General features: G+C 24.3%; 6 protein-coding genes across 18 annotated transcripts in view; 3 read left to right on the top strand and 3 right to left on the bottom strand.

The window, feature by feature from the left end:
- LOC122854288 (ankyrin-3-like) overlaps positions 1-12,329 on the bottom strand; it is a 47,861-nt gene extending 35,532 nt beyond the window's left edge. For 8 of the 12 annotated variants that reach the window (XM_044154784.1, XM_044154797.1, XM_044154787.1 and 5 more), the window contains exons 1-12: positions 12,009-12,329; positions 10,519-10,932; positions 3,314-3,415; positions 3,099-3,231; positions 1,740-3,028; positions 1,507-1,656; positions 1,265-1,405; positions 1,040-1,195; positions 871-969; positions 572-769; positions 316-499; positions 1-99 (exon numbers count right to left, since the gene is read on the bottom strand). In XM_044154784.1, coding sequence (XP_044010719.1) covers positions 1-99; positions 316-499; positions 572-769; positions 871-969; positions 1,040-1,195; positions 1,265-1,405; positions 1,507-1,656; positions 1,740-3,028; positions 3,099-3,231; positions 3,314-3,415; positions 10,519-10,689 — 2,722 coding nt within the window. In that variant the 5' untranslated portion in view covers positions 10,690-10,932; positions 12,009-12,329. Of the gene's footprint in view, positions 100-315; positions 500-571; positions 770-870; positions 970-1,039; positions 1,196-1,264; positions 1,406-1,506; positions 1,657-1,739; positions 3,029-3,098; positions 3,232-3,313; positions 3,416-10,518; positions 10,933-11,685 lie in introns of all 12 variants that reach the window. The other 4 variants (XM_044154790.1, XM_044154791.1, XM_044154800.1 and 1 more) reach the window with 2 other exon arrangements.
- On the top strand, positions 12,287-13,985 carry LOC122854295. 2 transcript variants are annotated; one of them, XM_044154806.1, is made up of 5 exons: positions 12,287-12,371; positions 12,816-12,938; positions 13,014-13,185; positions 13,255-13,383; positions 13,457-13,985. In XM_044154806.1, the coding sequence occupies exons 2-5, from the start codon at positions 12,820-12,822 to the stop codon at positions 13,706-13,708; spliced, it is 672 nt and encodes a 223-aa protein (XP_044010741.1). In that variant the 5' UTR covers positions 12,287-12,371; positions 12,816-12,819; the 3' UTR covers positions 13,709-13,985. The 2 variants fall into 2 exon arrangements, with proteins under 2 accessions (XP_044010741.1, XP_044010740.1); XM_044154805.1 differs by lacking the exon at positions 12,287-12,371 and having other exon boundaries at positions 12,725-12,938.
- A 671-nt stretch (positions 13,986-14,656) lies between these two features.
- LOC122854294 (AMME syndrome candidate gene 1 protein homolog) lies at positions 14,657-16,251 on the bottom strand. Its single transcript, XM_044154804.1, has 4 exons — positions 15,696-16,251; positions 15,275-15,385; positions 14,993-15,198; positions 14,657-14,897 (listed from the first exon to the last, which is right to left on the bottom strand). The coding sequence occupies exons 1-4, from the start codon at positions 15,902-15,904 to the stop codon at positions 14,731-14,733; spliced, it is 693 nt and encodes a 230-aa protein (XP_044010739.1). The 5' UTR covers positions 15,905-16,251; the 3' UTR covers positions 14,657-14,730.
- Positions 16,252-16,349: 98 nt separating this feature from the next.
- On the top strand, positions 16,350-19,182 carry LOC122854293 (alpha-soluble NSF attachment protein). The gene is made up of 4 exons (XM_044154803.1): positions 16,350-16,628; positions 17,085-17,281; positions 17,356-17,795; positions 17,883-19,182. Exons 1-4 carry the CDS (start codon positions 16,537-16,539, stop codon positions 18,030-18,032), a joined length of 879 nt encoding a protein of 292 aa, XP_044010738.1. The 5' UTR covers positions 16,350-16,536; the 3' UTR covers positions 18,033-19,182.
- LOC122854290 (conserved oligomeric Golgi complex subunit 2) lies at positions 18,983-21,716 on the bottom strand. Its single transcript, XM_044154801.1, has 2 exons — positions 21,161-21,716; positions 18,983-21,076 (listed from the first exon to the last, which is right to left on the bottom strand). The coding sequence occupies exons 1-2, from the start codon at positions 21,227-21,229 to the stop codon at positions 19,055-19,057; spliced, it is 2,091 nt and encodes a 696-aa protein (XP_044010736.1). The 5' UTR covers positions 21,230-21,716; the 3' UTR covers positions 18,983-19,054.
- A 3,426-nt stretch (positions 21,717-25,142) lies between these two features.
- On the top strand, positions 25,143-26,815 carry LOC122854291 (mannose-1-phosphate guanyltransferase beta). The gene is made up of 5 exons (XM_044154802.1): positions 25,143-25,291; positions 25,378-25,560; positions 25,630-26,185; positions 26,256-26,487; positions 26,588-26,815. The coding sequence occupies exons 2-5, from the start codon at positions 25,408-25,410 to the stop codon at positions 26,754-26,756; spliced, it is 1,110 nt and encodes a 369-aa protein (XP_044010737.1). The 5' UTR covers positions 25,143-25,291; positions 25,378-25,407; the 3' UTR covers positions 26,757-26,815.
- The last annotated feature ends 1,099 nt before the right edge of the window (positions 26,816-27,914 follow it).

Raw genomic sequence — 27,914 nt, 5'->3', positions numbered from 1 at the left:
GAGTATAGGTCATTTGGCCCTGGTAGTAAGAAGGGAGATACACGTGTTGCGCGTGTGTCGGTTGTCCATAATTGTCAGCCATTCCAATCTCATCACCACCTACATCGTTGGTATTTATCTAATTAAATATCTAACATTTCGTTTTTACATGTATTTCCAGCTAAACGAAAATATTATCATCTACCTATTTGTTTTTTTTTTTCGATTTGATTATGATTGATATTGACAATTAAATTTGGTTGCTTTTTTTAAATTTTGTTAAGCATTAGTTGTTTAGTAATACAATAAAATAAATGAAAATTATTAAATACATACCACCTTCATCTTCACTGTCACTCATAAATGTCTCTTGCATTGATTCAGGTGCTTGAACTTTATATTTTTCTTCAATTGTCATTGTATGCGTTGTTGTTATAATTGTTTCAGTGACAATTTTAAGTGTCTCAACAACACTAATATATCCAAGTTTTTGTGCAATTGCCAGTGCTGTTTGACCATTCTAAATTATATAAAAAAAAAAATAAATTTTAAATATTAATAAATATACTAAAAAAAAATTAATAAAACTTACATTTGTAACTGCATTTGGTTTTGCTTTACTTTCAAGAAGTAAATTAATAACAAGTGTATGTCCTTGTTGGGCAGCTTGATGAAGTGGTGTATATCCAGCACCAGTACTACTATCAACTACAGCACCAGCTTGAAGTAGAAAACGTACCATTGCTGCTTGACCAAAATGTGATGCGACGTGCAACGGTGTATAACCCGCCTGAGTTTATAAAAAAAAAAAGAAACCATTAAATTAAATTTATACTATATATTAAAAAAATTATTAAACACTTGTTAATAAAAAAAAAAAAAAATATTTACTTTTGTTGTAGCATCAATTTGAGCTTCATTTTTAACTAATATTTTAGCAACATTTGTTTTATCTTCTTGTGCACATAAATGAAGAGGCGTTAGTCCATTCTAAAAAAAAACAATAATAATAATTTATTATTATAGTTTAGTTAATTATTGATAAAAATTAACAAGTTACCTTGGCTTTGTGATTAGTATCAGCTTTATGTTCAATTAACAATGTTGACATATCAGAATGACCCTCTTGAGCACTTAAATGAAGAGAAGTAAATCCAGCTTTTGATTCTGCATTTGCTTTTGCACCATATTCCAATAATGTCGTTGCAATATCCATCTTTTAAATATATATCAAATTAATTATATTAATGAGAAAATAAAAATAAATAAAAAAATTAAATTTTACCTGATTTTTTCTTGCTGCAATATGAAGAGGTGTATGTCCATTTTTAGCCATTGCATGAGGTGATGCACCTTTATCCAACAATAACAATGCAACATTTTGATGATCATAGTGTGAAGCAACATGAAGAGGTGTAACGCCATTCTATATTTAATACAAATTTTTATATATTTATTACAATAAATATATATTGATTGATTGTAGATTTAAAAATTAAAAAATAAAAAAAAAAAACCATAGAATACCTTTCCTTGTGCATCAACTGGTGAATTTTTTTGTAAAAGAAGCCTAGCAACATTCATATTACCATATTTAGCAGCTAAATGAAGAGGTGTAAAACCTTTTTTTGTTGTTGCTATTAATGATGCTCCATTCTCAAGTAAAACTGATGCAACCTGTAAATCAAAAATTAAAATGAAAAAAATATAAAACATAAAATAATTGTAGATAAGTATAAAATAATAATAATAATATTTACTTCTTCTTGTCCTTCTTTAGATGCAATATGTAATGGTGTATATAAATCTTTAGTTGTTGAATCAACATCAGCACCATGTTGTAATAATAACATGACAATATCAACATTACCAAGTCTTGATGCAACATGTAATGGTGTTTGTTCTTCTCTAGCTCTAGCATCAACTTGTGCACCATTTCTTAATAATATTCTAATAATATCAGTTTGATTAGCACGTGCAGCAAGATGTAATGGTGTTTCACCACGTACAGTTGGTATATCTGGACTAGCTTCATTTTGTAATAAATAAATAACAATATTCATACAACCCATAAAACTAGCAACATGTAATGGTGTTAAACCAGATTCAGTTGTTGCTTCAATACTTGCTTTATGTTTTAATAATAATTCAACAACTTTAATACGATTTTTTTTACATGCAATATGTAATGGTGTAAAACCATTTAATGCACGTGAATTTGGATCAGCATTACGATCAAGTAATAATTTTGCAGCACGTACATGACCACAATGTGATGCAACATGTAATGCTGTTAAATAATCAACAGTAACTTCATCAACTGGTGCACGATGATATAATAATATACGTGCAGCATCAACATGATCACCTTGTGATGCCATATGTAATGGTGCTAAACCATTTTTAGTTTTAGAACCAATTGGTGCACCTTTTTCAATTAATATATCAACAACTTCATGATGTCCAGCACGTGCTGCACAATGTAATGGTGTTAAACCATCACGTGTTTTAGCTGATATATTTGCACCTTTACTCATTAATAAATTAACCATTTTTATTTTACCCCATTTTGCAGCAACATGCATTGGTGTTATATTATGTTTTGCTGAATAATTAACATCAGCACCTTTATCATATAATAATGATGCAATACGATCATTACCATAATGTGCAGCAATATGTAATGGTGTAAAACCACTTTTTGATGTTACATCTGGATTATGATCATTTTGTAATAATAATGCTGCTGCTTTACAATCATCTTTTTTAGCAGCAATATGTAATGCTGGTAAACGTACTTTACCACGTGTATCTGATTCAAGTAATACAGCAACAACTTTATCATGTCCTTGTTGCATTGCAACAGCTAATGGTGTAAAACCATCTTCAGTTGCAAGTGTTTGATTTGCTCCTTTACTTAATAAATATTTTACAACATTATCATGATTTTCTTGTGCTGCCATGTATAATGGAGTAAAACCATTTTGTGATTGAGCATTTACTGATGCACCACGTTGTACAAGTAACTGTACAACTTCTTCTTGACCAGCTAAAATTTTTAATAATATAAATTTTTATATGAAATTATTTTTTCCTTTTCCATTTTTTTTTGTACATACCTAGAGATGCTATGTGTAAAGATGTATTTCCTTTTTTTGTTGCTGCATCAACTGTTGCACCACGAGTCAATAGTTCACGAACAATTTCTAAATGACCATCTTTGGCTGCCAAATGAAGGGCATTCAATCCATTCTGTATTTTTTTTTTTTGTTTTAAAATTTATTATTAAACATTGTCATTGAGAAGAGATTCTTTTTGTATTAATTATACTTACAGCATTTGATGCATTTATGTCTACACCAGTTTCAAGAAATTCCAATACTTTTTCCAATTGTCCAGCTCGTGCTGCACGAAGAAATGATGTACTTGGATCACTCTAAAAATAAAAAATATTTTTTTTTCGATAATTTACTCCTTTCATTGTTTTTATTTTTAGAAAATATTCATCAATAAATAAGATCTCTTCTTTTTTTGTTTTAAATAAAAACAAACAATTTAAATGTTTAAAATTAAAATTTTAAAATGTAAACAAGTTTTTTTTTTTTTTTTTTGTGCTTTGTACATATTATAATGCATATAAATATAAAAAAAATATACACGTAATGCCTATTTTTGAACTAAATGATGATGACACACAAGAAGGATGAGCTGGTTGTTAACAGTGGGTCTTCATGACCCTGTTTATGCAATAATAATATGACAAGTGACAAAACTGACCAACACTTACTAAATCAATTCAAACTTAAAAAAATTATAATAAATAAATGTACAAACAATTAACTGCATTATCAATTGTTCAACACTTGTCATCATCGTAAAAATTATTGTCAGTTAAATAAAACTAGTTCAAGGTAAAAAATAAAAATCATTATCTCTATTCTGCCTAATATTAAATTATAAAATATATTTTTTATCAATTGCTTAAATTTATTTTAAAAAAATTTATTTAAAAAATTAACATATCTAAATTATAAATTATAATGATCAACAAATTTTATACAATTCCAAAAGTGCTCGACAAATATAGAAAAAAAAAAAAAACAAATAAAACATTTCTAAAAAATTATTTAAATAAAAAAAAAAAAAATTGTTTTAAATTTAAAAAAATATATGCATGAGTCATTTTAATGCCAACTTGTTGACGTAATAATTCAATCATCATCAACATTGGACTTTTGATCATAAAAAATAAAGATTACGAGGTTTTTTTTTAAAAAAATTTTAAATACTTTTTCTCATTAATTTGAAGTATCCTTCATTCAATCACCAATAGCTTGTTGACACATTTTTTTTTCTTTTTTAATTATTTAAAATAAACGCATTTCTTTTTATTTTTTTTACATTAAATTTTACAATAAATACCGGTTTGATAAATAAAAATAAAAATAAAATTCACGTAGCCTTGGTTAAAACGATGTATGTATGTTATCAAATAATTTTTTTTCAAGCATCAAATGACGTAATCCCTTCCACAAAATATAGTAATTACAATGTTTATTATATTTTCAGGGTAAAAAAAAAAAAAAATAATTGTATTCCACCCTATTTTGAGTGCATGTATTGCAGGGCGCCAGAATGTCTGACGTGACGTCAAGGGGTGAGAGAACTTGTCCAACATGTACATGCACTTTTTATTTATTTTTTTTTTTTATTTATAGTAATCCATACATGTCCATTGTTGTTCACGATATGTATATCCATTTCAGGTATTTTTCATTATACAGCAATACTGCACGTGCAAGTAAAATCAAACTTCATCAAGTTTTATAAAAAAAAAAAAAAGAATTTAACTTTTTTTTTTAAACAATAAAAGCGCATTTAAACAATAGACTATTTATTTATTTATTTTTATTTTCGGTTATATTTACCAATGAATGCAATATCCTTTTATTTTTTTTTTTTTCAAGACGACGTAGAAGTGAATTTTTTTCTTTTAATTCCATACGTATTTTAACACATTGACAAGACGATAATAGATTAAACATTTTTATTTATTTTAAAGTTTAATTTTAGATGGTATTGTTTAAGTGGTTGTACTGATACTGAATTGTAATTTAAATTATTTGATGATTTTTCAACTGTAAATATGTATATGTTTATAAATTGAGAGTGTGTATAGAAATGAAGTTTTGTTTGTTGTATACATACATATTGAATTGAATAGATTTTAAATTTAGTTTTGATAGTATAATGATTTTTATTGTTAAATGACTTAACTTTAATGGCTTTTTTGAATGTTAACTATACACGCTTGACGTGTCAACTATTTGTCAATCAATATAAATTTAAATAACAATATTTATTGTTATTAATTTTTAACGCTGATTAAATACTTTTTAAAAAATAAAAAAAAAATATACTATATATTCCATTTTAAATAATTTAATTATTTACATAAAATAATTAAAATCAATTAATGCTTTTTTTAATCGTGAGAGTAAAAATACTTGTCATTTCCCAGAACATTCACAAGTATATATCAAAATACGAATAAAAATTTTGTCATCTTATTTATAAAAGCATCTTTTGTATTTATTTTTTTAATTATTTATAAACGTAATAATTTTTTATCTGGTGTCAAGATAATATATCAAAGATATTTTTTATAAACAAAAACAAACATATCATATTTATAAATTATGACGTAATAATTATTTGCATTTATTTAATCTCCATATTTATTTTTTTCATTGAAAAAATCAGCATAATTATTATCGCGTAAAATAAATGCTATTTTAATAAATATTTCATTCATGTTTAAAATTCATATTAAATTATATAATTTGATAAAATAGATATCAAAAGATAAATAAAATTAAAAAAAAAAAATTATTTCACCCTAATTTAAATTGCTCGTAATAATAATTTCGACAAGCGAAATTAAATACAATCAGTAAGAATAAATATTAAAAAATTTAAATCACAATAAATTTATTATTATTATATTGACCTTTTAAATAATATGTCACCTATTATATATATATATTTACATCAAAATATATTCTCTAAACCGGAAGTATAATGATTAAATTAATTAAATTTTCAATACATATTATTTAGTCTCACGATCAAGGTTACAACATAAATTTATTATTTGCCAAGTGTTGTATACATTGCTTTGAGTTTATAAATTAATTAATTTCATAAAAATATATATAGTTCATTGACTTGACATAATAATAACAGTCAAGGTTATAAATTACAAATTAATTCACGTTAATTACTCCAAAAAAAAAATTTATAAATTATTATTTACTCTGTGTGATTTTGGAGGAATTTAAATAAATTTAATACTAACATGAGATAGATAGAAAAGGAAGTGGTAAAAAATGCAAAAGAATAAAAATAATTTTTTTTTTTTTTAAATAAAGCGTTTCTCCGCACTGAGCGTGACTTGAAAATGCAGCGAACCAAGTCTGCGACACGTTCTCTCTCATCATTACAATGGGAGAAAGAGTTGTTTGAAAAAAAAAAAAATTTAAAAATTGTTAAATAAATAAAAGACAATGTAGACTATTTTTCAAAGCTAAAAAAATTATTATTTTATTAAATTATGAATAATAAAATTTGATTTTTTTTTATATAGTTATGATGAAGTTAATGATAAAAATTATAACAAGAGGGAGAGACTTGATATATATGGTTGACCATGATCTCCACGCCTTTCACCGACCTTCGCCTCATTTACAACAACCAAGAACCAAGATGATCATTCATATTTAATATCACACAGCTTAACAATACCAAATTCATATTATCAATTTAATAAAATAGCTAATTTTCAATTAATAAAAATTATCATTTCAATTTTAAATTTCTAATAATTCTAATAAAAAAAAATATAGAGCAAAATCCTTTTTCATGATCATTTAAATTGTATTTATCATTCTTGCGTGACAATATTAATTTCATATATAAAAAAAAAATAATCACTTAGAAAAAAAAACCTACAATATATTTTATATTTTACAAAAAATTTAAAAAATCATACAGAATAAAATGTAGCAAGTAGTTTAAAAAAATAAATAAAATAAATTATTATAGTAATTGTCATTTAAACACACATGAGTATATAAATTAAGGAATTACACAATATCAAAAAAAAAAGGTCAGAAAAAATGCAGTGTCTGTTGGTGTGTCCCCCTTTTTTTTTTTCGAAGTGACATCATGTTGTCCCAAGTGCCCCCAAGCACATACACAAATGCACATGGATATAAAAAAAAACATGCTTTGGTTGATTATATATTACGAGATGTAACTTGTTATATATCTATACATATTTTTATAAGAGATATATAGACTTGAAACTAAACTAAACTGGTAAAATCACCAAGGAAGAACAAGAGCTAGTAAAATAAGAAGAAGAAGAAAATAAAAATAAAAAATTAAATAAAGAAGATGATGATGAAGAAGAAGAAGAAGAAGAAGCTGTAAAGACTAAAGTGTGGTCCAGGAATAGCCAGTGTATGTACTCAGTGATGTACTCCCATATATGTTCACTCACGAACCACTGGCTTTTGCACAATTCAATCGTATATAGTCACTTGACAAAATAACTCAAAAAAAAATAAATAAATAAATAACTCAAATAATACAATAATAAATTTAGAAACAATAAGAAACATCTCTAACTAATTTGTAAGCTAAAAATTTTGAAGACTACAGACAAAAAAATACAAAATAGAATTTACTCCAAAAAAAAAAACAAAATTAAATACTCGTCAGGTATGTAACCTGATTTTGAAAAAAAATAAAATGGAAAATTTTATTGAAGGTCATTTAAACTGGATTTTCCATAAAAGTATAAAATATTTATTTTTATTTCTTACACTTTTAAAATAAATTAATTAATAATTATTATTATTATATAAAAATCAATAAGAAAAAAAAAAGATTTTATTTTTTAAATCTTTTGTTTGTTTTTTTTTTTATTTATTGGATACTCAATGATGATTAATAATAATAATAATGATAATGGAAAAATCTACCCTGTCTCGATTGATAATAATGAAAATGTAGGTCAAATATATATATGTGTGTTTAGTAAAATACTGGGTGTGTCGAAATTTAAAATTTCATTCTGACTAATATTTATTTTTTTACTGAATATAAAAATAGTTTTTTTTTTTTTTATACAAAAAAATACATCATAAACAATGTAATAATAAATATTTATAATAGTAAAAATCAATTCATTTTTTATGGCCAATAAACGTTAAATTTTTTTTCCAGTCGCCAAGATGTCGCCAGTATTTTTTTTACATGATTTTTAGTATATTATTTTTTTATAGTGTTTCTTACGAAAAAGGTGGCAACTCAACACTTGTATAAAAAAAAAACTTGTATTGTTTCTTTAAAAATGACCCCAAAACCTTTCAAGTTGTCAACGATATATATGTACATACAAAATGAATAATTATTAAGATTAAAAAAACAAAAAAGGTGATACACCATAAGGGTCTTTTTATTAATCATCATTTTATTTATCATTTTCAGGTTTTTTTTTTTTTTTTTATCAAGTTTCTGATTGATGAATTTAATTTGAATTTTAAAATAGTAATAATACTGGTATTTTTTTTTGATAAAGTTTTAAAAAAAATAGAGACAAAGTGGGACACAATGCATGATGGGAGGTTTCTCTGCACTCTGATGGAAACTTTGGGTCGATATCAACGCGGCAATAAACTGTATGAATTATATATTTTTAGAAAAAAAAAAAAAAAAACTTCAAGTTAAACAGGAAATAATGAAAATAAATAAAATACTTATCAAATGTAAATTAAAACAAAAAATAATGAAGTATTCTAAAATTTAGATTGAAAAATAAAATTTATTAAAATGAGCTGATAAAAAATATGAGGACAGTTAAAAAACAAATAATTAAAAAATAATTAAAACAACATTTTTAATTTATTTTTGTTTTTTGATAACAAAAAGTTTGAACTCATTTTTTTGTTATTTTCAATTTGATAATAATATTTTTTTTTCATTCGGTATTTAAAAAAGTTTCAAAATTGTTTTTTAAAATATTTTTTAAATAATTAAAATTAACAGATTATTGTGATAAAAAATAGCTGTTGAATTTTCAAAGGCGCCAACCCAAATAGCAGAAATTTAAAATCGATAATCTTGTCTGTTTTTTTATTTTCTACATTTGTTTAAATATTAATTAAAAAATTTTATAAATATTTTTTAATTTAAATTAAAAGCAATCTTAAAAATTCTCAAAGAGCATTGAATTATCAATTTTAAATCCAATTAAATTTAAAAAAAAAAAAAATTTAATAACATGATAAACAATAATAATCAATCGTTTAGTTAAATTATTATTAAATGCACGAGTTATTTAAATGAAATATATTCTCGATTGACCTCGATTATACAAATCAACTTGTAAAAAATGAAAAAAAAAAATTAAATAAATGCAAAATATATCTCTGATGCATTTGCTATTTTTTAATAATCAATTTAATTAATTTTTTATAATTAAAATTGCTACAATGAGTAGTTAAATTTTAATTAAAAACATATCTAAAAATAAATTTGTTAAATCTATACAAAAATAGATAAAACTACTATGACAATTTGTCAAAAATAAAAAGCTAAAAAAAAAAATCTTAAACTTTGTCGTTTAATAATATTTTTTAATTGACAAAATTAAAAAACTTGTGTTGGTTAAATAAGAAAAAAAAATGATGATGAAAAGTCTGACAATATAAATACTAATGGGAAAGGTTAACGACCCTTTTTTCATGCATCATCACCAGGGTGCATTGAAATATTTTTTGCCTTGAATTATTTGAAGGGAAGGTGATGACGAGAATGTAAAAAAAAAAAATCATAATGAAGAAAAGTAGTAGGGAAATCAACATGAGGCCATTGGCCTTGTCCACCGGTGCACTATACCGCTCTTATTTTCTTCATCTCATTTTTAAAAATTTAAAATATCATTTTTCTTTGACTACTTTAATCCACAAAACACCCTTTATCTTCAAGCGAATATAATCATTTAAAAATTTTCAAAATGAATAAATTCACAAAAGAAATAAATTTTTAACGTAAATAATAATAATAATAATTAAAAAATTATATACATAGCAAAGAACAAAGTGAACTTGAGTCAAAGTAAATATTCAAAAAAAAAATAAAAAGGAAAAGGGTGAAAAATATCCAAGTACTTGAAATAATAAGCATGCTTGAAGCTTCAAAAGTAGCCGAAAAAAAAAAACAATTTTAATTTCTAATAATTATAGATGATAAATACATAAATATATTTGAAAATAAATTAATTTTTTAATGATAATATATCTAGAATTATCTTTAAATGTACAAGATTGATTCTAGGCCATGATAATTTTTTTTTGAAACAAAGATAATAAGATTATGATAAGATACAATTATTAATTTGTTTCATCAGTATAAGAAATTTATGTAGTTAAAATTTTATAAATATTTATTTTAGCAAGATTTAAGACTCACCTGTTTACCAGGCCGCGGAAGTGTCTCCATATTTGTTCCGGTAACAACAGGAGCTTTTTCCGGTCCACCGTTTTGTTGTCCAATATTATCAGTGGCGCCAACGTCAATACCATCAACACCACCACCCCCATTTGTGGTGCCCTTTTCTTTGACATCCTCAACCCCCGTCATCCTTTTGACCTTATTATTTTATTTTTATTTTTTAATATTCCAATGTTTTATTATCTAACTTTTTCTTCGTTTGGTACATGTACAAACTTTTTTATTTTACCTCAAAAAAAAAAAAAAAAAAGCTATATACTTGGTATATTTTGTATTTCTAGTTTTTCCTGTTTGTGGTTTTATTATAATATATTAATTCATGACACTTTTTTTTTTATTTATAGTCATACTTGCTTGATGATTAAATTTTATCTATAACAAACAAACAAAAAAATAAAAATTTTTTTATTTATAATTTTAAAAGCAGCTACATAAATTTTGGAGTAATATTGTTGTTTTTTTTTTTAAATTCACAACACGAAATTCACTGTTATTTAACATATCAAATTATTCGATATATTATTATTTTTTTTTGAAATTTATATTCCACTTTTTTCTTTTACTTTGAACTTTGGTAATTTGGTATTGTGCTACAAAAAATGGAGCACAATATTGAGAGAAAAAAATATATTTTCATATAAAAATACAGTATTTTATATTTTTATACAAGTAAATTTTATGATTCTAAATCCCCCTCGAATATTATTTCACATCCAGCAGTGTTTTGTGCGGGTTGAAATACATATAATATATAAAAGTCGTAATAAAACTAGGGGACGATTCGTTTTGTTAATTCAGTACTGCAATACAGGACGAGACTATTTCCGATGTAAAAATAAAAAATAAAAATACCATATTAAACTATAAAAGAAAAATAAAAATAAACTAATAATAATTTATTTTAAAATTTAATTATTATAATTGATTTATCAATTTTTTTTCCCCGAAAAAAATAATCAAACTAAATTTCAGCTCAAAATATTGTTTTTAAAATTCTTCTTATCTATGTTTTATAAACAAAAATAAAATTATTATATATGAATTTAATTAATAATTATTAATTAATATAATTATGAAAAAAAAAAAAAAAACCCTTATTGTAAATTAAAGACAACAATCGCGCACCTTGAATCGATTTTTGAGTCGTCCTTCCCCTCACTGCTGCTGTTGTGTAACCCCTCAACATTTTGCTCCGATTTAGCCCCTCCTAATATTTACTATTTTCCATAAATTAAAATTTAATCCAAGGTATGTTACAATTTCTAAAATTATACAATATATAATCCTCTCAAAATAACGATTTCATCTGAGCCTATCTAAAAAAAAAAATCGCGCCAATTCATTGGTAAAATTGAAGCCAAAGAAAAACCAAAAAAAAAAATTTTTTAAATTTCAAATAATCTTCATAAAAATATACGTATTATTTACACCAAACAATAAATAATCACCTTTTATTTAAATTCAAAATAAATAAAAATAAAAATAAAACAAAAATTTAATATATTTTTCACTGTATATTATTTTTTTTTTCACTATTCACAATTGTCATACAACAACAAACACACACAGTATTTTTGATTTATTTTTTGTAAAATATAAAATATAAATAATATTAAATTTCCATTTGTATATAATATTTTTTGAGTAAATTTTTTATTTAAATTTTCATGTGTAAGTTAATAATAATATATAATTTTTTTTTTTAATTTTTATTGTGACGGCAAGAGACAGCGACAAGATCTGTCTTCCCTGAGACTCCGATTCGTTTTGATTGGATTTCTTTACGTCAACGATGCCAGCGCCCCTGGGGGGTATGTATAAAATATTTTCTCTCTTTCTCTCTTTTTTTTCTCTCTCTCTCGCAGACCCGGTTTATGGAATTTTTTTTTTTTTTTTTAATTTTGTCTTGTCACTGACATCTGCCTTCAACAATGTCAATTTTCACCGAAAAAAAAATATAAATAAATCCAAAAAAATTTTCAATTGTTTATTTGTTTATTTTAATTTATAAAAATTATTTAAACAATTAATAATTACTATTAATTAAAGTAAAGCATATTTAATTAATTTTAAATTTTTTGCCACCTTGCGATTTTTTTTAAAACTATTTTTTCGGCCATTTTTAAAAACTTTATGATCTAGAGGTTATAAACAACAAAAAAAAAAAAAAATCAAAATAAAAAAACACTCATGTGTGTTATGCAATTTATTGAAAATATATAAATAATTAAAAATTATTAATTAAATTTTAATAGCAACATGGCAGTGCGTAAAGGAAAACTTGAAGATGTGCCAGAACATGCTGTCATATGTAATTATGAAGATGCAATTATTCATCAGTGGAGTGTAATTAAACAATGGCCAAAATTATCAGAAGTGTAAATAAATATTTACAATAATAATGTCAACATTTTTCTCATATATTATTTTTAAATATAATATATATTTTATAGATGGCCATTTAAAATTGGATTGCCAATGGTGACAACAACAGCAGCATGGACTGGTTGGAAAATTAATTCATTAATTAGAAGAAAATTAAAGTTATTCAGTTATGGACTTGGAACAACTCAACTTGCAATGGCATTAGCACCAGCATTATTTGTTGGAAGTTGTCATTTATTTGTAAGTATTATTATTATCATTAAAATAATTGTTATTAATATTTAAATTAACAATTGTTATTTATTTCAGTTTGTAACGAGTGATGTTTTTTTTGAAAGCAATCAGTGTCTTTTATGTTTACAACAAAAAGCTGCATTGATTCAAGGTGCTTTTGGAATTGGTTATCCTCTAGTCATGTCTCCAATTGCAAATTTCATGGTAAAGCTATTGAGTATATATTTTTTTTTATAATTAACAATATGTAATTGTTTTTTTTTTTTTTTTTGTTTAGTACGCTACTAGACATGGTACTTATAATTTACCACATTGGGCTGATTACAAAGGAACATTACAGTTGTATTTCAAACTCATAAAACCAATGGGACCAACAATTTTAAAAATGCTGGTACTACAAACTTTTTTCACAGCATTTATTGTGTATCAAGAAAAATTATCAATTGAAAAAATGCGTGTTGCACTTGAAAATGAAGAAAAACTTTTAGAAAAAGAAGGCGTTGTTATAAAACAAAGAATATACGATTAAATAATTTATAATTTGCATTTTAATAAATTTTTCAAACACAAATATTTAGCATGTAACAACAAATTTTCTTTATTTTCAGTATTATATTTAATATTTTTTTTTAATTATTAATTCAACAATAACTCATTGGCAGTTGAATATAATCCAGTAAATATTAACCGGAAATTTCTAAGTAAAGCCGAACAAAAAATAAACAAAAAAAAACTATCTACGTAAGTTGAATTTTTTTTTAATTTAAGTGTTATATATATATTTTTAAATAATATCACTATTATTTTTTAATTGCCATTTTAAATATTATTATCTTTTCTATTTTTAAGATCTTGAAATTGCAAATTTATTTTTTTCATTGCAAAGCAATTTCTTTTTTTTTTCATCACATGAATAGCATGTTTTTGTTAGTAACTTAAAATCTACACTCACAGTTATTATTGAATACAATCAGTATGAATTTTTCAAACATTGAATCAACTCTTTATTTCAATGTTAAAAAAAAATAATTAAACAAACAATTTAACCTCCAGAATTTCAGAATAATTAAAGCACAAAAAAATCAATGTGCAAACGAAAAAATATATCTAATTTTTTTAAAATTATTATCAATGTAATCGTTGCATATTTTATTTAATTTTTTTTTTCCTTCCACATAAGTGCAATTTACTATTAATTATCACGATAACTATTATTTTTTTATTCTGATAATTACTTCAAAAAAACAAAAAAGAAAAATTGTTAAATTTATTTTTATCACATTGATATTTTTTTTTTTTAAACCACGAATAGTATTTATTAATCTCTAACTGATTTTTTTTTTTTTTTCGATTGTAATTTGATTATTTCGATTGAAAACAAGATAAACTAGAGAAAAAAAAAAAAAGATTTTAATTATTTATTTATAAACGGTATTTTATATATTAGTTTGAATATTATTTAATGAAAAAGAAAAAAATGTTAGTTATCCTCGTTATAGATAGAGGCAAAAATAATCATAAAAAAGGCAAATTAATATTTTTATTTATTTGCTAGCACCCACGATTATGCCATTTAGTCATGTATTCTTGATAACTAACACTGACTTTTTCACATTGATAACGTTTAAGCTTTAAAGCACGACGAATTGCTGGTGTAACTTGACCTCTAAAACCTCCTTTATGAAGTAAAGAGTCAATTGTTTGAATCTGGTCCCATCCTGTAAGATTTTTTTATTAAATAATAAAATAAATAATATTTTATTTATATAAATTATATTATAAACAATAATTTAAATATTTTAAAAATACTTACCTTGTTCCTTAGCTACATCTGGCAAATAAGTTGCTGTTCTTTTATTTCCTTTTTCATTATTAAATTCAATTAAAATACCATGAAGACCAAGCTCCCAATCCAAATAATCAACACCATCTTCAAAATGACGAAGTATTGATATATCAACAGTCAAACGTGGAAATTCATCACGAGATATTGGATTGAAGCGTGAATCTTTGAAAGCACTATTAATTTAAATAGACAAATTATTTATTTTTAAATAGCTTTCATGTAATATTTATCATTATTCATTAAATATACCTTGTGGTGGCGTATTCCCTGAGTCCAGCATGTAAATGCATAGCACTAAATGTACCAATACATCCACGTAATCTTTTGTCTTTTCCAATTGTCCATGTTACAAAAAGTGGACTACAAAAAAAAAATACATAATTAATACTCCAAATTGATTAACAAATTTTCATTGATAAAAAAAAAAAAAAAAGTCAATATTATCTTTATTGTAAACATGATGATGATAATGTAAATAAACAAAGAGAAAGTAAATAAAAAAAAAAAAAAAACAAAAGGAAAAGATGGCTGCCGTTGCTTGACAACAACAAAATAAAATGAAAAAAAAAAAATAAATAATAACATGGCCTATCCCAATGTTGAATAAAATCCACATAAAAACATCAGCCCATGAAATTAAATAGCAAAAAAATATTATAGATATACTTACTGAGATTCATTGCAAAATCTTGGTGTTTTTGGTGGATCAAGTTGATGAAGTTGCGAATACAATACATCAAAACAATAAAATCCCATTTCAGGATGTACAATTGATGGTGTTAAACCATTTCTTGATGTAACACCATTTTGTATAATCATACCATCACTAGATTGTCCAGATAACTTTTGTTTTTTAATTCCAACATCTGGTGAAGCCATGATTATTAAAATTTTATTTATATATATTTCTTTTGTTTAAATTTATTGATTTAATTTATTATTATATTTTTTTTTTCTTTGTCTCTTTTTTTACGCAATTATTAAACAAGTTTTAGAATAAAATTTTAATTCAATCAGACAATTGGAAAATTGAAAGAAAATTTACAACAACAAGATAATAAGACCTGATGATGGTTCAAGGTCGTATTTCGACAGGCAATAAACAGGTCCACTGGGTGGTGTTTTAATATATTTTTTAATTATCAACACAACAAAACAACACAAAGCAGACCCGTTTTGCCTGTTGGCTTGTTTGATCCAACACTAATAAAGAAAAAAAAAAATAAATAATGATATTTCCTCTCTCTCTCTACAAATCTTAAAATAAAAATTATATTGATAATATAGTTTTCTGTAACATTAAATCTGCCATCTTTGATTCATCAAGAGTATCACACACAATGGTGGATCGTGGCACACACATACAAAAAAAAAAAGAGAGAGCCACCTAGAGAATCTGTGTGTGTTTCGCCAGTGACAAGTCATACTTGGTGGAGAGAAAAAAAAAAATATAGAAAGGATTAAATAAAATTCATGAAGTGATTAAATTAATAAATAAATAATCATTAATAATGGCTGATAATGAACAAAAAGCCCAACAATTGATGAATGATGCTGAAAAAAAGCTTGGTTCATCAAAAGGTTTCTTTAATTCTCTATTTGGGTATGTATTGGAAACATTGATATTGATTTAGTTAAACATCTTGGTCCTACGACTTAAATATTATTTCATCATAATATTGATCCATAAAATTACTATGATTATTAAAAAATTTATCATGAATAATAATCAATTATTAGCTGTGTATAAATCTAATTTACCTATTCATCAATTTTATATAAAAGCTAATATATAAATTATTATTTTATTTTAAAAATAAAAAGGCGTAATGATTCTTTAATATTAATTTATAACATATACGCAAGCGCAATTTGTACTTTTATTTATTATTTCATGTAAACAATAAATTGTTTATTGTTGTTGTTGTTGTTATGATGTTTGACAGTTGTGACATATTGTCAGCCAGATGTTGATTTATTTGTTGAACAATATGTCATCATCTGTTATGATGAAATTATGATTTCTAGTATTTTTAATGTTATTTTTTTGGTTTTATAGAAGCTCATCAAAGGTAGAAGAAGCAGTAGAATGTTATCAACGTGCAGCAAATCTTTTTAAAATGGCTAAAAAATGGGCAAATGCTGGTAATGCATTTGTTGAAGCTGCTAATCTTCATGGTAAAGTTGGTAGTAAACATGATGCTGCAACAAATTATGTTGATGCTGCTAATTGTTATAAAAAAACTGATCCAAATGGTACGTTTATTAATTTAAATAATTTCCTAACTTGATTGAATAATATATTAATTTTGTATTTGTTTTTGGTACAGAGGCAGCATCTTGTCTTCAAAAAGCCATTGAAATATATACTGATATGGGACGTTTTACAATGGCAGCAAAACATCATCAAACAATTGCAGAAATGTTTGAAAGTGAAGCTGTTGATCTTGAACAAGCTGTTCATCATTATGAACAAGCTGCTGATTATTTTCGTGGTGAAGAAAGTATATCATCAGCAAATAAATGTTTACTTAAAGTTGCACAATATGCTGCACAATTAAAAAATTATGAAAAAGCTATACAAATATATGAACAAGTTGCAGCATCATCATTGGAAAGTTCATTATTAAAATATAGTGCTAAAGAATATTTTTTTCGTGCTGCATTATGTAATTTATGTGTTGATGCACTTAATGCACAACATGCTATTGAAAGATATGAAGAACAATATCCAGCATTCCAAGATTCAAGAGAATATAAACTAATCAAGGTAACAACAAATAAACAATTTAATAATAATAATCTTGTTAATATACTAATCTATTATACTAATTAATTAATTAATTATTTATTCAAGACCCTGATTGAACATCTTGAAGAACAAAATCTCGAAGGATTTACTGACACAGTCAAAGAATACGATTCAATATCAAGACTGGATCAATGGTACACCACGATACTTTTACGTATTAAAAAACAAATTAATGATAATCCAGATTTACGTTGATTTTATATTATGATAAAAAAAAAAAAACAATACAAAATTATCATTATTATTATTATCAATGATATTCTTCCTCTAATAATACACTACCCTGCATGTACTCTTCCCAAATTAATGTGGCGCTTTTGATGAAAAAAAAATATATTATTTTGCTCACAAGTTAAATCAATTGACACACCTTATATAAATAAATTATTTAAAATTTTTATTATTATCCCTACCACTATTCAAAGTTTAAACATATAAAATAAATATATACAATTAATATAAAAATATCAATTATTCAATGATTAATTAACAGGGAAATTTTATGAGGAAGTTTTCATAAGAGATTAAAAAAAAAAATAAAAAACTCGATAAACGCAGGAACATATTTAAAAAGTTATGAAAATTAAAAACTTATTATTATTATTATTATATTTAAACAAAAAAAAAACAAATGTATATCACGATAATTATTTATTGTATAGAACCTGTGTAATTATTGCATTGTTGTAATATTCGTTAGGTTGTATAATCATTTATTATAATTAATAAACAAAAAAATTGATCGTATTAATACGAAAAATAAATGTTTAGTTAATTAATAATAATAATTATTATTTAATTTAACAATTAATATTTATTATTGTAAAAAAAAAAACAAGTACTATTTTTATTTTTGTCAGAATAATTTCAGCCTTTTATTATTACTATTATAAACAATGGAAAAAACAATTTTTTTTTGGAAAACCTGATAATTTAACTGATGATGGGTAGTGATATATAAATTGTATTGAAATAATTAATAATGAAAATATTATAAGATTTAAAAAAAGCTAAAAAAATGTCTCACATTTTAAATAAACGTAAATTTGTAGAAAATAATAATAATTTTTTGGCTATAAATAATTAGTAGGTTTGACACGACACATGAATGTTAATGATAATTAAAAATGTGAATAATAAATAAATAAATTTAACAATTAATTTTATTTTTTTATTAAAATTTTAATATTATTTACATAAATAATAATATAAATTATTTATTTTGATGATGTTGTTTTTGATTTAACAGCAGCTTTAACAACTTCAACAAGTTCATCAAGATGTTTTATATTTAAAGGATTAATATTAAATGATTTAATTGTATCAATAAAACTTGAAACATCAATATCAAGTTGTATACGAATTTTTTCATCATCAGTAATACCTTGAGTTTCTATTTGTTGTGTACCAGTTGATTTATCACGTATTTTTTTTAATCTACGAAGACTTTCTTCAGTTTTTTTTACAGATTCAAGAACATCTTTTACTGATGAAAAATACTGTTTAGTTAATGATGATAAAGTCAATAAAAGCCAATTATTAACAGCTACTGGAAGAGTTTTATTATATGTTGAATTAAATTCAATTAAATATCCAAGTGAATTTTTAACATAGGCACATGGTTGAGTTGGTTTTTCTCTCATTGTTCTTCTGAATAATCTTGGAATATCACTGACTTGTTTTAAACTTGGTGAACATTTTTCAAGTAATTCATGAACAATATTATCAGTAATAATTGGTAAATCAGATTGTAAATTATTAATCATATCATCAAGTGAATCTTGAAGAATTTTTTCAACAGTTGGTTTTATTGAGTTTGATTTTAATTTGACAATTGATAAATTTGATAATTTACTAATGAATTTTTCAAGATCTTTATACATACTTATGAGAAATTCAATTCTATCTGGTCCATCAGTTTCAATGACATTACCACTTGTAATTGTTTTTGATGATAAAATCCAATTTTGTTTCAAGGCACTTGATATCCATGTTTTGTATCTTGAACAAATTTGTAAATTTAATTTCCAAAATTGATGAAGTAATTGTGATAAAAAAATATCATCAGACCAAATTTTAATAATTGAATTCCATGTTATTTGTGTTGTATTTAAATTAAAATCATCATTTTTTATAATTAACAATGATGAAATTGGTTGACACAAAATATGCTCAACACTACCAGCAATTTCTTGAAATCTTATTTGAAAATAAACTGGTAAATTCCATTTTTTTAAAAATTGAATATACAAAGGATGATAAATTAATTCATTTAATATATCATTATTACTACATTTTAATTTTAATTTATCAAGATAATCAAGTGTCTCAATAAAACGTTTATGAAATAATTCTGGATTACCAGGTGCAAATATTATTTTTAATCTTAATTCAATTTTTTCTTCAACATCTGGCCAATAACTATTAACTAAAAAATTAAATTTTCTATCAGAATTTATATCTTGTTTTGATGTTATATCTAATATATCTTTTAGTTCATTATCAAGAATACTCAACAGCTTTAAATATAAACCATTTAAACCAAGTGGCTCATTATATATATTATTTTCAACAATAATATTATCAGTTAATGGTGATATAATTTTTTTTTTAATTAACAATTCAGCATTATCAATTTTATCAAGTGTCACAAATATTCTAAGACAACGTGATAATTTATCAACATTTGTTATTTTAACACAAGACATTAATTGTTCATCAAGATTATTCATTAATTTTTTTTCTAATAATTCAATATTTTTTTTAATGTCATTTGTTAAATACTCATGACATCTTGATGCATGAAATTTCAACTGATTATATTCAGTTGCTGCTCTTTCTAATTTATCTAATTTTATATCAACTGTTTCTAATATTTGCATTAATTTTTTTATTGATTTATATACTCTTCCTAAACTATGCATACATTGTTTTTGTTGTTTAATATATTTTTGATCATCAAGACCATTTGTCATATCAATTGTTGCAGCATCAAGTGTATCTTTTATTTGCATAACTTCATCTCTCAATTGACCAAGTGGTCCTTCCAATTGATCAATTGCCTTGTCAAGACCAATCAAGTCTTTTGATAAATTAACAAAATCTGCATAATCTTTATTTATCAATTCAATCATTGCTGATCGCAAAATTTTTAAATAAACACCTAAATCATCTCGCATTGTTTCAAGACTTGAATTTTTACGATGTTCATGAAGAAAATTGTCCACGTCAAAATCCGGCTAATTAAAATAAATATATATATATGTAATAATTATTAAAATATACATGAGTACACATATGTTGTGTTATTGTTATTAACTTACTGATATAAAATCATCAGCCTTGAAGCAAAGTTCATTTGGTGCCCTGGGCAATGTATACTCATCAGACATATTTAAAAGAATTAATTTTATAATTAATTTACAATGACAATGTTTATTTATTATAAATTTATACAATATGTATTTTATTTTTTTTGACTAAAATCCAATTGACACATGACAGATGATGATGATACTGATAAATAAACAATAGGAGAATAAACGCCATCTGTATAGAGTTCAGCCATTTTTCTTTTTTATAGGCACCAAAATGGCTGAATATTATTTGAAAATTTACGAAATATTTCGACTATCGAGTATTGTAATAAAAAAGAAAAAATATAATCTTACGCAAAAAATAAATAAACAAATAAATGAAACAATTGCACTAAATCGTCAAATGACACATTATAAAACTACATATGAAAAAAATAAAATATGGTATTGCACTTTAAGCAGCAAATTTTGATGGATTTAATAATAAACTTAATAATAATAAAAGTACAATTATTCATTATTATAATTTGTTATTGACAAAGATATTATTATAATTACACATAGTGCAGTACACGTGTGCAATATTCATTAGTTTGTTGGTTTTAATATAATTTGTTAATTGTTATCTACAAGGTTTTTATTATAATTAAATATATAGATAATTATAATTTTTTTAAATATACGTAAAAGCTTTTCAATTAAACTTCCACTTCAAATAGCTATAAATACAATTGTTTTCAAACATTTATTTAAGTGTGAAATTTCAAATCAACAAATAACATTAAACAAGGTAAGTCGCATCCAAATTATAATTATTTATTATTTAATTGTATTGAAGAAAAATAAAAAATAAAAAATGTTTTAGATGAAAAACTTGTCGATGCTGTTGATGATGATAATAATTTTGGAATTGAATTTGATATTTTTTGTCAATTCATTACCAGTAAATTATGATAATCATACTGAAATAAGTCGTGTCAAGAGGAAGGATTTTGCGATCTTTCGCAGCTGTAGTGATAGAAGTGGATGTCATAAAGGATACTGTTGGGTAGGATGCATGGGTATCGCTCGAATGTGGTGCTACACAGCAAAAAATATAAATGACACCGATTTCCTCATAGGTTGTTGGGAGCAGGCTGTGTGCGATGAATGCGCGGTATGTTATACCCCTTGCTCGTGGGACGAAGATCCAGATATTACAGTAACATCTAAACCCAAAAAGAGAATAGCGATGCTTGACAATTTAGTTGGATGAATTTTTTGTCAAAATTTATAAATATAAAATAATAATAATAAAAATAATAATAAAAAATATTTGTTATTGTATACGTGTATAATAATTTAAACCATTATTTTTTAATTATTTCTACTATTATACAAACGAAAAAATAAATAATTGAGTTCTTTAATTTTATCGTGTGCAATATTCATTAGCTCGTTTGTTTTTAATATAATTCCTTAATTGTTATCTACAAGGTTATTATTATTATAATTACACATGCGGATAATTATATTTTTTTCAAATATACGCAAAAGCTTTTTAATTAAACTCCAAATTCAAATAGCTATCAAAATACAATTTCTTTCGAACATTTACTTAAATGTAAAATTCTAAATTAACAAATAACATTAAACAAGGTCAGCCGCATTCAAATTATAATTATTTATTATTTAATTTTATTGAAGAAAAATAAAAAATGTTTTAGATGAAAAACTTGTCGATGCAAAAAATAGATAAATAAATGAAACACTTGCACTAAATCTGACACATTATAAAACTATATAAAAAAAAAAATAAAATATGATGTTGCGCTTAAAGCAGCAAATTCAATAATAAACTACTTGCTGTTCCTATATACACCGATGTACATGCTAACAATAACGATACGCATCATCTAATAAACATCATATAGAAATTAAATTATCACAAAACACATAGTTCAAAGTAAAAAAAAAACAAATCAGAATGACTTGAAGAATATATTTCAGAGTATCATGGACTCTTAAACAAGATTAACAATACAATTATTAAATAAATAAAATCCTACCTTTTAAGCGGATGTTCATCTTCCCACGTTGGTCATCAAAATTGCTCAGGATACTGCAATCCATGAAGAGTTGAAGACTAGTTGATGCTGGATCCCATGTAGTTTATATGATGATTCAATCAGATCATCAACAGGTTCAATAATCATACACAAGCACTACAAACACTACACAAAACAATGATCACTATCCACTTTTCACCAAAACTTTTTCAAATACACTTTTCACTGCTTATCAATTTCAAAAAAAGGTCTCGAGTTGTTGGCTGGATTGATAATATACACGTCGTTGCTATAAAAGCAAGCTCTTCAAGACTTCAATAGAGGTAAGCTCTTCAATAGAGGCAGCACATTCTTGACACTTTCAACTATCAAGACCAACATGTTATGATTTATCAGTAACACCAGCGATTTTCCAAATACAATTTTAATAAAACATGGTAATTGTTAATCAATAACAATGATAACAATAAGTGGTACATTAGACAGAGAGCATAAGAGTCATTAATACCAGCACCACGTGATTGATAGAATCATATTACATAACTCATGAGGTGTAAATAATAATTAATTGAATAATTATTATTCATTATCAGGGACTCATCATTGTTGAAGCATAATGCATAACATGTAGATGGTCTTGATGCTTTTTATTTTGTTGCTGGTTCAAGTGTACCAGTATTTGATGATTGTTAAACTGTCAAATAGTTTTTAAACAATTTGTTAATTTTTAAAACACTTGGTAACACAAAATTAAAGTCAACGACGTACTTAATGACACTTTTAACACTATAATCATTTGCTTGGTATTGTTCATGTTGTATTTTAGCATTCAAGCAGTCTTGGTTGTTGTAAATAAAGTAGTTACTCTCTCTCTTCAAGTTCTTTTTTTTACATTAATCTGATGTACATAATATCAGAAAATAAAATAACTCACTAGACTCAAAAATGATCTTGGCTCAAATGACAAGCCAATTTAGTCAATTGTTTATTCCCATTTTTAATAATGTTGTTTAATTAATTTCATATTTCAGCAACACTTGTTGTCATACATCTGTAAACATATTAAATAAACATTGTATTATAAATAATTTTTTAATAGGAGTAATTATTAGCAACAAAAAAAAAAGAGTAAATAAATAATTGTTAATTAAACAAATAAATAAATAAATAAATGTATAAAAAATAGTTAAATAAGCAATAAATAAACAAATTGACAGTAAAAAATTAAGTCTAAAAGTGAATAAATTAATATTAAAAACTGACAATAAAAACTGACAAAGACCTCAAAATTTATATTGAAATATTTCACATATTTTTGATTATTATTAATAAAAAAACCATTACTATACAACAAGGATGCTACAACAATGCTATAAATATCAAAAATTTATAATTATTTATAAATAAATTGATAATCTCTTTGTCTTTATAAAAATTGACAACATAACCTCAAATTAATAATTTTTTTATGTCACAATTTATGATAAAAACTACGTAATTATGTTTGTTTATGTGCTAAATAATTAATAACAATGAAAAAACATAATATTTACATACCATTTGTCCATTATTTAACAAATAAATAGCAGTCTTTGTCAGCTCCAAGAGTCTTGACATGTCCATTAATTTTGGCCAAAATTCACAATATTCTCCAATAAATTATATCACGTTTTGTTCAGAAAAATTTAATTAACCGATTTATTAACAATTTATAATTATTTAACAATTATTATTGCAACAATAAGTGTATAAAGTCACGACACTGAACGACACACACAGGCACACACATTTTCACTGTAACAAAGCAGCGGCCATTTTGATTTGAGAAAAAAATTCGTCGCGCCACCTAGCTGGGAAATTACCGACTATTATTTGTAATAGAAAACAAAAAATAAAATAAAACAATAATAATAATAATGATGATAAATAATAACCTTCATAGTTTAGTAAACAAAAAAACACAACAATATGTCATGTGGCAGTTGGCACTACGTGGCAGCTTTATCACCATCACGTAATTATTGAAAAGCCAAAATTTTTATAAAAAAAATTAATCTCTATTTTGATAATAATTCACAACAAAATATTGGTAAGACAATTGGCTTTTTTTTTTTCTTTGAAATATTTAAACAATTGACAAATTAATAATAGTAATAATAATAATTTTATTAACAGGTAGTTTTAGTTGATAAATTAAAATAAAATATGCCAGAAAAACGTAAAAATATGGGAACACTTAGAGCACTAATTCTTGTTGGTGGTTATGGAACCAGATTAAGACCATTGACACTGAGTAGACCAAAACCACTCGTTGAATTTGCCAACAAACCCATGTTGTTACATCAAATTGAAGCATTGGTAAATTAAATAATAAAAACACCCTATTAATAATGAATTGAATAATAAAAATATTATCTGTATATTTAGGTTGATTCAAATGTAACTGAAATTATATTGGCAGTATCATATAGAGCTGTAGAAATGGAACAAGAATTATCAATTGAAGCTGAAAAACTTGGTGTTAATTTAATATTTTCACATGAAAATAAACCACTTGGTACTGCTGGACCAATAGCACTTGCACATAAAATATTATCAACAAGTGATGAGCCATTTTTTGTATTAAATTCTGATATAATATGTGATTTTCCATTTAAAAAACTTTATGAATTTCATAAAAAACATGAAAAAGAAGGTACAATTGTTGTAACACAAGTTGAAGAACCATCAAAATATGGTGTTGTTGTTTATAATGATAATGGAAAAATTAATAATTTCATTGAAAAACCACAAGAATTTGTATCAAATAAAATAAATGCTGGAATTTATATATTAAATCCAAGTGTATTAAATAGAATTGAACTTAGACCAATGAGTATTGAAAAAGAAGTATTTCCAGGTATGGCTAATGATGGACAACTTTATGCTATGGAATTACCTGGTTTTTGGATGGATGTAGGACAACCAAAAGATTTTCTTACAGGTAATATATATTATTAATATTATTATAAATTAATTATCATGTAATATAATATTTAATTTTAATATTTTAGGAATGTGTCTTTATTTATCATCATTACGAGAAAAATCACCAGATAAATTACACATTGGTGATGGAATTGTTGGAGATGTTTTAGTTCATCCAACAGCTAAAATTGGTAAAGATTGTAGAATTGGTCCAAATGTTACAATTGGTCCTAATGTTGTACTTGCTGATGGTTGTTGTATAAAACGTTCTACAATTCTTAAATCAGCAACAATTAAAGAACACGCTTGGCTTGATGGGTAAACTTGATTTTTGTCATCAACAAATTCTTGACTCATATATATATATTTATTATTACTATTATTTGTTTGTTTTTTTTTTTTTTTGTTTTGCAAATAGATGCATAGTTGGCTGGCGAAGTACTGTTGGTCGTTGGGTAAGAATGGAAGGAATAACTGTTCTTGGTGAAGATGTCATTGTCAAAGATGAATTGTACATTAATGGAGGTCAAGTATTACCTCATAAAAGTATTGCAAATTCAGTTCCAGAACCTCAAATTATCATGTAATAATTATATTTTAATTATATAAACGATAAAAATATAATAAATATAAATAAACAAATAAATGATCAATACCAATTATTATCATTAGCTTTGAAAATGAGTAAAAATAATAATTATAGGTATAATTATTAATTATAAGTACAATTATTCATTATTATAATTTGTTATTGACAAAGTTATTATTATAATTACACATAGTGCAGTACAGGTGTGCAATATTCATTAGTTCGTTGGTTTTAATATAATTTGTTAATTGTTATCTACAAGGTTTTTATTATAATTAAACATATAGGTAATTATAATTTTTTTAAATATACGTAAAAACTTTTTAATTAAACTTCCAGTTCAAATAGCTATAAATACAATTGTTTTCAAACATTTATTTAAGTGTGAAATTTGAAATCAACAAATAACATTAAACAAGGTAAGTCGCATTCAAATTATATTTATTTATTATTTAATTGTATTGAAGAAAAATAAAAAATAAAAAATGTTTTAGATGAAAAACTTGTCGATGCTGTTGATGATGATAATAATTTTGGAGTTGAATTTGATATTTTTTGTCAATTCATTACCAGTAAATTATGATAATCATACTGAAATAAGTCGTTACAAAAGAAGCGTTTGGAGTAAGGGTAATGTGGATCCTTTCGACCGCTGGGTCCTCTGTAGTGATAGAGGTGGATGTTATCGAAAGAAAGGATCGGATGAGGCAGGACAATGTTGGGCAGGATGCATGGGTATCGCACGTATGTGGTGCTACACAGGCGGAGAGTGTTATGGAGACCCTATCTGCAGCTTATGTTCGAAATGTTCAAGTACTTGCTCGTGGAAAGATTAAGAAATGCCAAAAAAAAAAACGTAACGATAAAAACTATCGCCCGACATTTTAATAATTTATTATAACAATAATAATAAAAATATTTGTTATTGTATACGTGTATAAGAATTTAAGTCATTATTTTCCAATTATTTATTTTATAACTATATACTATAATACAAACGAAAAAATAAATAATTGACTTATTTAATTTTATCGTGTGCAATATTCATTAGCTCATTTGCTTTTAATATAATTTGTTAATTAATCTTATCGTTCGATTGCGTTTGATTGATGATTTTAAATTTAAAATTTTTTTACTAGGCTTTAAGGCTTATATT

The sequence above is a fragment of the Aphidius gifuensis genome, linkage group LG4, assembly GCF_014905175.1.
Source record: "Aphidius gifuensis isolate YNYX2018 linkage group LG4, ASM1490517v1, whole genome shotgun sequence".
Classification (NCBI taxonomy): Eukaryota; Metazoa; Arthropoda; class Insecta; order Hymenoptera; family Braconidae; genus Aphidius; species Aphidius gifuensis.
This window is presented reverse-complemented; position numbering and strand designations above follow the sequence as displayed.